Below are 13,737 nucleotides of genomic sequence, written 5' to 3' on the forward strand. Positions count from 1 at the left end.
TACACGTCTTTCCATTCTTTGTATCTTTAAACCTCTTTCACTGTTTTTCATTTATTATAATATATTATTAAAGCTCCAATGGTGAATATTCCTATCTTTTTCGCTTGTTTATTAATAAAGAATTGAGAACATTTACACGCTCATTTTAATATTAAATATAATTTGTGAAAACTGGTTTTGAATTGTGTATCACGAGTCTCTCAATTAATTAATTCATCCATTTTCTGATAAATTCCATATGAAATATTATTATTCCATTTTCGAAATTACTTCAGCAAAATATCGTTTGTTCGTAAATTATTTATATGGATATGCGAGAATTGGAAATGGTACACATAAAGTATGTTATTATTACATTTTACACACACACACTTATTACATCAGAAATAAAAAGGTAAATATTTTAGTAATTATAATAATTTATTTAACCACGATTTTTTTATTCTCTTCAGTCTTTTCTCTTTTTTCCTCTCTTCATACATCATTTTAGTTACATATATATTTTTCTGATATTTTATATCTAATTATTTTTTTTTGCAATACGTCTTATTAAATTTAATAGTGCACTCTACAGTTATTTAGTTGTCTTATTTTTAATTAAATTTTCTTTATCAAGGAAAAAATGTGTGTGCGGTAAAAATTTACTTGTTTTTCTCGCAAAAATATTAAATATTTAAAAAATTATTACAATAAAAAAAAAATCAATGTTTCGTATTTATATTGAAAAAAAAACTAAATTTTGAAATCTCTATATTAAATCTTAAATGTAAGATTAATCTTGACTAAATTTTTATTTAACCTTTAGTAATATTGAATTAGTAGAAAAAAGAAAATAGAACATTCGCGTTGCTCTAATAAAAATTACAGTGAAATGTTACTATCGCTGCGAATCTTTCCGGTCGAGCTTTGGCATTTCAACAGAACTCTTTCCACCTGGATGTCCCGCTTCCTTTTCTCATCTAGATTGACAGAACCAATTAGTAGTTCTGTCGATTTTTCGCCATCTCTGGGAAACATCAGTGTCGAAAGCAGAGAAAGAAGAAAATGAGTTGAACGGAGAAGAAAATAGAAAGGGGTTGAAAGAGTCGTTGGGTATCTGAAGGGTAGAATAAGAGAAGGGTATGTAACGAGATCGTGCGTCGTAGATACATAGGTATAACGTTACATAAGACGTTGCCATAATCGAGTAAAATAAATTTCGCTGCGAATTCGCGTCTGCAATTTCCTGAGGTAAAATTACGTTGCAGGTCTCAGTATTAAAGCACATCATAATTAATGGTTAATATAATAAAATTTCCAAAAAACATAAAAAGAGCGTACAATAGATAAATTAAAATAAATATATATGTGTATATATACACCGTAAAAAATTATTTCTGTCATTTAAATTGCTTCTTGGTATAATTATTAACGAAAAATAAATTCTTCTTCAACTCGCTTATTTTTTACAGAGTTCATAAATACGAGTAACAACATCTCCGCGACAATAGAGTCATGTGCGTACCGGGTAAGCATTTTTCATATCTCCACGTAGCCTCGTTCATATTGTTCGAGAATACGCCGATTCTATGCTTCGCCTTTCGTTCAGTCGTTCGTTTTGCACACGTATGAGCGATAAAAGGAATAAAAAGGAACGCGAGGCACGCATCACACTTTGGATGAATTTAGATTCGTTTTATTTGTGAGCCGCTCGTTGGACCGGTACGCCATAACGAGAAATTTATGCCACGGGACTTTATTTAGGTGGCAATAAATGCAGATTCGTGCCGAGGAGATGCAACGGGGTATCCCGTAGGGGGCTGTAAATGCAACGTGCAGTATGCAACAATGCGCTTACAATACAATGCGACAGTGAGGTCGCTGTTGTTCTTTATGGCGTGAACCCATCGTAATACGATACGATGTATATGAAATCTTTAGCATGCATCCGCCGTGGCCAAGTTCTCAGATTTTTATCGGAAGATCGTAGCGCGATTCTTCGCGATAGTTTTGCCTCTATTGGCGCCGTTATGGCCGCGAAACCTATTCGCGAGTTAGAAAAAAATTGCACATTATTTTTAGATTTCAGATAAATTATAAAGCAATTTAATTTTATGTATTATTTTGCATAAATCGTGTAAATTACAATCGTTGACTATATAAGAGTAAACATGTTTTAACGTCGCCTTTGGCGGTTTGATTTTGGATTACACATAAAAATTTAAATGAGAAGTCATATATATGGAAATTAATATGAATTTTTTTTATAATGTAAAACCAGCAAATTTTATACTTTATTCGTGTATTAATTTATTTAAATAAAGAATGAAAAAATATACATATAATGCAATTTGCATTTTACATTAGATTAATTTTTTTTATTGGGTATATTATTTATAATTTAAATAGAAATTTATTTTGACAATTAATCGTAACATTTATAAAAATAAATATTTAATAAAGATTGAAATATTAAAATCAATATATAAATTTTTTTTAAGGTGATACTTTTATTGTGCATTTGATTTTTTATCCATATTATTCAACTTTCTAAATTTCTTGAACTCTTTTTAAATTATTGAACTCTTCTTTTCTTTTATCTCTTTACCAGCCATCGATGAATCAAGAATCGCCAATTCCAGCAATTGATTCTCAATTCCTACAATTGATAATAATACTTTGAGAGTAAGTATACATATTAACGCAATAAAAATATTTGCATAAATTAAACATAAATGTAAGTGTAGATAATATAAAATAATTAAATGTTCACAAATAGAAATGTATATAAAAAAATATGGAAGAAATAAGTTAATGTGCAAAATTTGCATGTTTCATAAATAATAAATTATTATATTATAATGTATACTATATAAGAATCATAAATGAGAGACTATCTTGTGATATTCTGAGTACTCGAATTTTATTTGTATATATATATATATTTTTTTTGGGTTTTTTTAAATAGATTGAACAATTCATATATTAAATGTTTATTTAGTTTTTTATATTATATTGCTATTTGAATTTATTTTAACGATTTCTGATCTATTGTAATTTTTGTCTAGCACATATATTACGTGCTATCATATTTTGCATTGGTTCAATTTCACATGAGAAGGAATATAGAATATACTGAAAAGGATGAGAGCTTGATTAAAAAGCAGGAGCAATAATATACAAAACAACAATGTTTTATTGGAAACAACATACAATCACGTGCCACGTATGTTCCTTATAAGCCCTTATCGTTCGCGCGTCCCATCAAGGCGTGCATGCTAACAAATACAAACACTTCAAATCTTGAAGCAATCCCATTCGTCCCGTTCGAGTTTCACCCTCGTCCTTTTACCTCGCCGCAAAACTTACGAACGTCGTCGTTCTGATCGAATTAAAGTTTTGCTTTTCGATATCGCGGCAGTCCTTCCTGCTTTCGTTTTCTCTCTGTCTCTTGGATTAGAAACGCGAGTACAACTTTCCTCAAAAGAGACAGACGGGGACGAAATAGAGAAGAGAAGGAGGAACTCTTATTAAATATTTACCACATAGGGATCTCGCGAAGTTTCATTTCCAAGCCGCGTTTACTAAAGAGCTAATCCTAAGATTCTCTGTTTGTTTTAATCCTAATCCTCGACGACGAAGACGGAGAGTAAGGACGAGAGGATTCATCGAGCGAAGGAGGAGCTTTCTTTATGGTACAAGTACACCGACGAGTACGATATACAACACACGAGTTCATATACCTTTGGTATACACATACTCATATGATACCTCTAATTGTGATGTCACAGCAATCTTTTCGGTTGGCACAAAACGGCGCGACCCTTACATAGGTGCGACGCCTTTGGTGGTTTCGTAGTATCTAATCTAAGGGTTAAAATTCCTTTGTTTTTTTTTTGTTTTTTTTTACGTTAATGCGCTCCGAGAGCGTAGCCGCAACCGTTTCGATGTAGCGATCGGGTGATTTCGATCATTAAATCTTTTTATTGACTCGCGCGAGTACACTCCTTGAAAATATTTCCTCTATATAGATAAAGACATTTCCTATAGCAAAGTATAAAATATAAAGATGTATTTTTTTTTTAATATTTTTAAGAAATTCTTTGATTATAATGACGACGAAATAATAATTGTTATTTAAAAATTATAATTAAAAACTCCGAACTGTCTATATAAAATTTTTGCATCTCAAATAAAATAATTTTTGGACTATAAATCGTTAAAAAGTGGCGTTTTCTTATTCGTTGTATCGATCCTCGCGCGATGCAACGTAAGTAAAGTTTTAAACAATAAAAAGTAGCATCACTATTCTTTCTGACATATTTATATGACTTATATTTAAAAAATTTTCGATTAGTTCAATAAAACATCAATTAAGTTATATCTCAACTTACCATAGAAAACTGCCATACGTGATTTACATTCTATTTACATTGATATTAAAGTTTTTGACTAAACAACTAATTAATCGGAGTGATTGATATGATTTTATCTGTCGGAAAATAAATTTCTCTAAAAACTATAAATTTTTGTAGATTTGAATAAACAATATTCCGCTTGTGTATTCTCTTCCTGACATAACAAAACGTTTTTATTTAAACAATTCACCATATAGATCGTGATCGAAAGAGTTTCGGCCAGCAATAGAAAGTTTGAAAGGCGAGGAATTCGAGTCCGACGAAGTTTTTGAAAGGAATAAGTCGATCGCCATCTACCCTATCGGATTGAAAAAATTCAGCATACATCTACTAGTTACAATTATGAGGAATTCGCAGCGACTACCATACTGGAAATTATTAAGGCCGCTATTTCGTGTGTGCGCACAGTGATTTTTTTTCGGGACTTCGCAATCTCTTTGATTGATGAATCGTTGTCGATGATAGATTTTATGTTGTTACAAGCACCGCTTTTCTTATCTACATTATAATTGAAATTTACAATAATTTGTAAATTATTCAATCAAATAAATTAGTTAATTTTTTGAACTGTTCTAGTTAAAATAATTCGACAAACAAGTTTTCTAGAAACTGGAAATTTGTACAATGTTCCGCAATTGTGTATTCATTTTCAATATATGACACAAATTTTTATGTATCGATGTAAAATGCGCTTAAATTGCAATAGCAGTAACATCGCACTACAATAAAATGCTTTTACTTAATTACTTAGCATAAAATACTTAATTAAGCAATACGAATGAGGATAATATAAAATTGATGTTAATAAATAAATAATCTTCTCGAATATTAATAATTGCAATTTTATTTATATATTGTTGCGCAAGGTTACTTTTACCAATGCAATCTAATTTTTGCTTCTACATATAATAGCGCTCTCATTTATTTTTACTGATTCTTTTAGTGACGTAAAATCGTAAGAAATAAATTGTTTGTTCAGAAAATGTTAATCGTTACATTTACAATTCTCCATTATATTATTCGTGAGATAGAACAGAGGATAGACCAAACTTCTGTCAAATGCGAATTCAATTCTGTATCGTCCAAGTGGTCGATTTGAATCCTTTTCGCAATTCGTATGCTGCCTCGCCGCCGATAAAAACCAGCTTAAAGTTAGGCAGTGTTTGAGGAATATACGTCGCTCGATGAATATATACTGACTGCTTTAACATCACATTCGATATATAAAGGCCCACGGTATATCTATATATTCACATATAAAATCAATCGATTAAATCGTAACGCACGCTTGCGGCGTTAATCGTTCCAATAGACGCTCAAGTTAATTAAACTCCGATTCATTGGATGATATTTGAAAGAAGCGACGAAGAACATATGTTACAATTTTTCCATAGGATTAATTTCCATTACACTCACATTAATTCTCGATATATTCCATTGACGTTTAATAATCATTAATATCGTCGAATCGAATCGTACGATATTATTTCTCTTTATTTGATCTTATCAGCTGATTATTAAGTTAATGAGTCGCTAATTATTGCGCCAACGTAAATTACGGTGCTCCGTCATAACGCACTTGTGAGCATAAGGAGGCTATTGTCGACGTAAATATCTAAAAAGCTTTCTTTCCATTCGCGAGATACACATATATGTATATGAAAAGTTTCGCAAGTTCGAGTTCGGGATAAATCGTGAGTGCGCACACTCTACGATAGAAAAGGACCGTAATGCGAGATATTTGTGTCTGTGACGAGATATGATCGCTCGGATAAATTAACGTAATCGTAGAAAGGAAAAAGGGGACAGGCAGGGAGAGCAAGCTTAGGAATGCATACGCGAAAGCACTCACTATTGCGAGATTTATAACAACGGAGACGAATGTTTCGCTGTAAAGCGAGAAAGAGTCGCGCGTGTGGAAAGATCTCGCATATGCAATCGCGAATACGAATGCACTTCTGAAGTATTATATGCCAAGATCTAAGATTCTTGTCACAAATCTTCACGTTCCATTATTCTGAGTCCGTGAGAGGCTTGAATTTCATTCCACACGCTCACACAAGGGAGCCTTCAAGAGTGAAAGCCTGTGTGATAAAGGATTGATGTGTGTGTACGGAGGTTTTACTTTTTTTTTTTTTTTTTAGAAGCTTAATTAGAATTATATAGTGTATATGAGAGCTTGGAGCTGGCAGTATTGATGTAATCGATTAATCAAAGTACTCAAATATTTTTTGCGTATTTACATTTATAATTTATTAAGTGGCTCGAACATTGTCTGATTTTCTGCTTTGTATAAAATCTTTTAGAAACTATAAAATATTTGTAGGAAAATATAATTTTAATACTCTTGAAAGAGAAACTTATCAAGACGGAGATTATTTGACATTAAAATAATTATATAAAATATAAAAAGTTATTATAAAAAGTTTTTAAATTGCTATAAAAAATAATTTTATAAATTAATTATTACATATATATATATATATATATATATATATATATATATGTAAAGTTTTAACCAAATTATTTAAGTACAATAATTAAAATAATAAAATCTTTCCAATATATCAGAATATATAATTAATTCGTGTGTAATAAGAGATAAAAAATTGTTCATATTATGCACATATATTTCTTTAACATATGTTTAATAAACGCGCAAACATGTATAAAGATTAAGATCATCAATTGTACGAATGTCCGAGCACATATAGAAACTCGAGCGACCCTGCCGGCTCCATTATTATCACGATTCGAATACATCGTGCTAATATTCTCTGGGAATAATTATCTCGACTTAACAACGTAACATTTCCTTTTATCTTTAACAACAACAGTAACAATATGGTTTCCTCTGATAGCAACGTATTTCTTAAAATTGTCCGGATGACGAAAATTCGTCTCCTAACTCATTCACACACGCATGTCGCACGATAATTAGTAGGTACGGATAATTAATGACTTCATAAGAATGAATGTGATGAAGCGGAATTGATCGTGAGCGTCTCGAGATTCTTGTGTAAGCTATCGAAACACGCTCCGAATTTTATATTCTCCGCATACAACTTGATGTGCATTGCAAGCCTGGAAAACATAATTTTGTATATAATATAAAAGCAAAAATATAAATAGTGGAAAATTTGTAATATTGTTATAAATTTCGTTGTACAAATATATTTGAATTTATATTTAACATAATATAAATAATCTGTCTATTTTTGTAAAATTGATGCATAATAATGTATTCAAAAAGTACATTTAAAAATATTTTTTAAGAAATATTTATATAAAATTTCTAATACTAATTGAATAAAATAAAATATTTCTATTTTAATATTTTAATATTTTATTTTTTTAATTAATTAATTATTAGAATTTTATGCAAGTATGAGATATATAATTTAGAAAAATATATTATTCAAAAGTTTTATAATTTAAATCTAGAATTTCAGAAAATTAAAAAATCCAGTTGTATAATAATTTATTGCAAATAATAATATCTAATATTTTTTATAAGTACTTCACGTATACATTATTATGATCAAATGAATTTATTTTGTGTACAACGAGAATATTTTATTTAATGGAAAATAACCATATAGCTTGCAATGCATTTTATAATTCATACGAATCAATGCAATTATGTACAGCGACATAAGTGGTAAAATCTTAATTCTAATTCTCGAATTCGATGCGCACGTGAAACTCGACTTTGCTCGGGGGATTTGATTCGTCACCTCGAATAATCGTGATTCATTGCGGATTGCCAGGACGTTGTGTCAAAGATCACGACGACATTCTCTCTTTTATTTTTCGAAATATGAAAAATTTACGCAACTCACAAAAATTTACGTATAATAAGTCTTAAAAATATTTGAAAAGGATATAAGAATAATAATTGTTACGAATTGATCGCTGCATATTCGACATATAACTCGTAATTTCAGGCACCGCGTCACAACAGTACAAATAAAATAATTCACATTCACCATTTCGTTTATAACCCAATTCTTCGTTTGTGACCCTTTTGATTTGTTGCATTTGTTGCCTGTATGTATGTATTTTTATTGTTGATTATGATTTGCTTCATATATCTTCTTTCTTCGATTTCAAGTAACGAGTCCTGACACTCCGCGATACGCGCGCATATTGTGGCTCGATTGACCTCATATTTATATATTACTTTTGGTTTGAGCATGTTATGTCTTCCAAGTAGGTTCCTTTTTAGAATATTTCATTGATGATCATATATATACATATATATATATATATATATATATATATATGTATATATATATGTATATATTTACATATATACATATATGTATATATATCGTACTACATTTATAGTTATATCAACTCATTTACACTAACTTTATTCGATACACATGCTTAGGTATCATGTAAGTATTTCATATATATGGTACACATTGACATTTTCCATCAAGATATCGATTAGTTTTATGTTTTTTTTTGCATTCTTTCGCGTCAACGTCCACGTCGACGATTCAAATCGACATATGACATTTAATTAGAAACTGGCATGAGTTCGTACAAAGTTGAATGTATTCTTTTTAATAGATTTAGGAATTTCATAACTATCTATTGCATTGCTGGTGCCTGAATAAACGTGTACCTTTCCTACCACAAGTTTTACCTTGGTTCCAATTATCATATAATCCTTCATTGCAATTTTTTCATATATATCTCTCACATATTAGCGATTCTTTTAAAAAATTATAAATCATTACATATAAAATATAAGTATCAAAATATAAATAATAGGGTAAAAAACATTTGCTTCATATATACATATGTTTAAAAATAAATAGATGTAATACAAAAAAGTTTATAGCGTAAAAATTGATAGAAATTAGAAATTAAAGTACAATCTTGATTTTTTTCTTTATAAAAATTGAAGTTATTTCAAAAAAATTATGACACAAAAATAGATATCCGAAATAATCATAAAAATATATTATAATATTAATTAAAAATAAATAAAGAAATTAGAATTGAAATAAACAAAAGCTTTATAGACAATGCGATGTCTCCCCTAGTAGTTTTTGCTTTGATATTATAGAAATCCTATTGATGAATACCCGTATATAGAATGTATATTTATTTTTTAATTTTGTGGAAATTTTGTTTGCTTTATAATGTTTTTAATTATAAAAATGCATGAATATTTAAAAAAAATGAATGAAAACTAACTTGTGTCGATGAAAGATAATCGCGTATCAAAAGATTTCAAGTCTGACTTTGCTTCTATCGAAATGCTTCAACTATACTTCAAGACGCCTGATCGATTAACCAACGCGTCAAGATCTTCGATCGCGAATCGCGTCCAGACGATTTTAGGCACAGGTTGAAATTTCGAAAGGAATCTTTGCACGTAGACACAACTACGTGGGTACGACGCTTCGACATCTATGACACAATTTATCGATTGTGTATTAAAAAAAAAAAAAAGAAAAAAGAAAGAAATTCCATCGAATTCGAAGACCCGAAAAATCTGGCTCGACTGTCAAGTACAATTTCGCATCACAAAGATTCAGTAGTTTCTAAAAAACGTTTCTTTCGCAACAATCACTATCGCAAATACAATCGTCATACGCAAATGTATTTGCCATTCAATACACTTACTTCGAAGGATACAAAGGATGCATGTTTCGAGGGCGTTAACGCATATGTCAACACGAGAGTGCACGTCCTCGAATTATAAAACATCTTCGGGTTCGTAGGCTTCATAGTCGCTGGTCGACTCTCGATCATCGACCGCCACTGACGACTTTCCTTCACTCGTTGCTTCGTCACACGTGCGATGACACTAAGAATCGAATATCAGTCGATTAGCCTCTTCGGCCGAAGTTGATGTGGATGGGACTCGTTGTTCGAGGCAGAAACAATAGGACGTGATTCGCGTTAGATCGCATCATTTCTGGAGTCTTCGGAAGCCCGCCAGTCCGTCCACGCGCTTCTACTTCCGGCGCTCGGACGAGTTCCGGATCGGACGACTGAAGGCGATCCTCTTACGATCACAGAACTGTTTCCATTTCGGCGATTTCTGTCCTAGTTGCGTCATCCGGGATCCTACGACAGGCAATAACTCATTCTTGCAAAAAATCTCAAACGAATCTAGTAGAGGGTATCCCAGAACTAGTAGTAAACCTGTTAATGGCAGATTCCTGGGATCATTTGGAGACGATTTTTCCTCAATGAAAATGTCGAGAAATCAATCATTTTTGAGTTACAAGTTGAAAATAACGGGTCTTTCACAAAGCCTTGTGGAAATAAAATATTAACAAAATCACTTTTTTTTATTAATTTCATGTAGACGTTTACTTTAATAAAATTTTAATTTAATTTAATTTATTATTAACAGGTTTATTATTAATTTTGGAACACTTTGTATGTCTTTAAATAATACAATATAAATGACCCCGCGATTTATTAATAGATAAAATACTCAAAAAATATATATGTATATATTATACTTACACAATCTCTTACATTAATATAATATAATATAAAACTATGTACAAAAATATTTTAAACATTTAAAGAATTATATATAAAAAATAAAAAAAACGTATGTTTTATAATATCTATACTATATAATGTAGGTATCGCTTATTGAAATTATAAAGAGACGAGATGGAGAATTATATAATATGCACGCAAAAAATGAAAATAATAGAAGCATTGATAGAAAAGATTGCATTAAAAACTTGTTCTATTATATTTTCCATGTAAAATCTGACGCGATCTAAGCAGTGATGCTTTCAACTTAATATTGCATGAATCCTTGTTGTTCTTACCTGTAAATCTCCGTGGGTAAGAACCTCTCGGCATATTCTGTGCTGACCACATGGTTTCTGCTCATGTCCCTTGGACGGGCGACCTCGACGGCGTCGATATACCTGAATATATAAACAATTTCGGATCATGTTATCGTCGTCGTAATACCGTGAAAATCTCCTATACACGTATACAAAATCAACTTTATCATGCTCTTTGTCCTCCACATCCTTGCCTCCGGTCACGGCGCTTTCCCTTAATATCCCCAAAATCAATTTTCTCTCCGCGTCCTCATCTCGTCAGACATTATAGGTAATTAATCGACTAATCGGTACAAGCTGCCTAGCACCAGGTAATTACCTATAATGCACACATTATAGGCCTCGACACGCAGAAGTTATGTATCTACGGACTTCCTCATATAATTCGCATGCCATGCTCTCGAGCACATTAAAGTAAGAAATCCGTGATAATAAGAATAATAAAGAAAGAAAAATAAAGTATGTGAGCGATATAGAGATATATATATAATATATAATATATTTGATGCGTATAATTTATGCAAATACGATCTACTAATCTACAGAAGCGAAGCAACTATATCCCTTCTACACCCCTTGTTATTCTGTTTATGCGAATAAGTCTCTCTAGACGAGGCGTGCCATCGTCGATCCGCGTGACGCTCAGCGTCTCTTCATTCTTTTCTGTATATGTGTATGTGTATGCGTGTGTATCTGTACGTTTTTCTTCATTATAGGAAAATAAGTCAACCGAGATCACGCGAGTTTTACGAAACAACAGAGCCTCGCGGGATCGCGCGAATCGTGGCAATATATGTATATCGATGATCGATTTCTTCAACGATCTTTCTCTACATCATCTCAAACCGATGAAGTGCAGTGACGTAGGAACACGTTACTGGATTCAAAAGTGTAAGTGAGTGAGCCAATCGTGTGGTATGTAATTATATGTACGAAGCTTTAACGCTTTCAATGTTTAAAGTAGCGAAAGAGTGTCTTGCTACAGCTCCCCTACAAGGCAATGCATCAGCAACGCGACATCAATTCTGCAGCAGAGTCTCTGATAGATTGAAAACAGAAATTTTATACATTTTATAAGCTTTACAAGTAGTCGATGTGAGCAAATAAACAACACACATTTAAGTGTTTCTTGTAGGTGATGTTAGATAAATGTGTATATGTATACAATGTCATCAGTTATCCAAAGACACAAAGCTAACAAGAGTAGCTTTTTTCTTTTTCCTTTCAAACGCAATTTGTAATTTATTAAATATGAAAATTTCGATATTAAGTACATATAGGGAAGAAAACTTGATCGAAGCTTTTAAAGAGTATTTTTCGTGGATAATTCCTACGTCACTGAACATTCTTACGTGTGGTTTGGCGTGGCGGACTTACGAATCGAAGTATGGCGGTAGCGGATGCGGAGCTTCCACCGCCAATGGTTCCGGTTGCGAATAGCGGTCCGAGCTTTGGAAGCACCCTCGCCACCAGCCGAGACTTCCAGTTTTCCTCCTTTAAAAAAGCCGACGTGGATATGTGCCAGGGCTTCCTTCTCACCGTCGTACCACCAATTATTATCGCTTATAACGTCGCCCAAATAAATCCATCCTCGTTCGCTCGAGGCGACAACCCGTATAAAATGCTCCACTTACGTGGAGTGTTTTTCATTCAATTTTCAAACACGACGCACAGATAGATTCACTTGTCACGAAATAAGAATATATAGATTTTCCAATTATGCAGTGAGAATGTGGACACATGTCGCAGAAAAAGAGACGGACAATAAAGAAAAAATCAACTGCGCGTGCTAATTGATACGATATTAACGTACGTAAAGCGTAAAAATATATATACGATGTTATATAATTTACCGAAAGTGAGTAGAAATGACAAAATACGCGTTTTCAATGGAATATCTATGCTATATATGGATATCTCTCTTATATTACAATTTTTCTCATTGCAAAAAGTGTTGGAAATTTCATATATTGCTAAAATGTTAAAATAAATACAAAATATTCGAAGTCTATCACAAATGTACGTGTGTGAATAGAATTTATCAAAAAGTTTTATTATTTGAAAATTTAAGAAGAAGTACATTTCTGAAATATATCTCTCGAAATATGACAATAAAAGTGAAATATTAATACATTAATAATAAAAATATTACAAACAGTATGAAAAAGATGTACGATATTAATTCTGTAAATGTTATATAAAACCGTTAAAAATAAATCTTTAATCATTCTTTTTATATCCAGACTTTATTCATTTAATATTGCATCATACGTATATCAATCCCATATAGCACGATTCGCAATAATTTTTGGAAAGAAATCCTATCAACAACAAAAACCTTAAAAATGTGATAGGATTTCTACACGATATTAAGAAACGTCGATACGCATTTGTGACGCCCCATCGAAAACGCACGTTTTGCCGTATATATTATTAGACAGGTGCATGCTGTGCGAACAAGACTCCAAGTGACTTTAGAAAGTAGGTTACTACACTTA

General features: G+C 31.6%; 1 protein-coding gene across 8 annotated transcripts in view; it reads right to left on the reverse strand.

Annotated features, from left to right (window-relative positions):
• Positions 1–7,006: 7,006 nt before the first annotated feature.
• The window catches only part of Nmdar2 (glutamate ionotropic receptor NMDA type subunit 2), a 168,469-nt gene continuing 161,738 nt past the window's right edge, over positions 7,007–13,737 (reverse strand). For 4 of the 8 annotated variants that reach the window (XM_085479749.1, XM_085479747.1, XM_085479748.1 and 1 more), the window contains 3 exons: positions 12,617–12,733; positions 11,219–11,320; positions 7,007–10,490 (listed from right to left, as the gene is read on the reverse strand). In XM_085479749.1, coding sequence (XP_085335875.1) covers positions 10,436–10,490; positions 11,219–11,320; positions 12,617–12,733 — 274 coding nt within the window. In that variant the 3' untranslated portion in view covers positions 7,007–10,435. Of the gene's footprint in view, positions 10,491–11,218; positions 12,734–13,737 lie in introns of those variants that run through there. The other 4 variants (XM_085479752.1, XM_085479750.1, XM_085479754.1 and 1 more) reach the window with 2 other exon arrangements.

The sequence above is a fragment of the Nylanderia fulva genome, unplaced genomic scaffold (genome assembly GCF_048542155.1).
Source record: "Nylanderia fulva isolate GAGA-0341 unplaced genomic scaffold, ASM4854215v1 Scaffold13, whole genome shotgun sequence".
Lineage (NCBI taxonomy): Eukaryota > Metazoa > Arthropoda > Insecta > Hymenoptera > Formicidae > Nylanderia > Nylanderia fulva.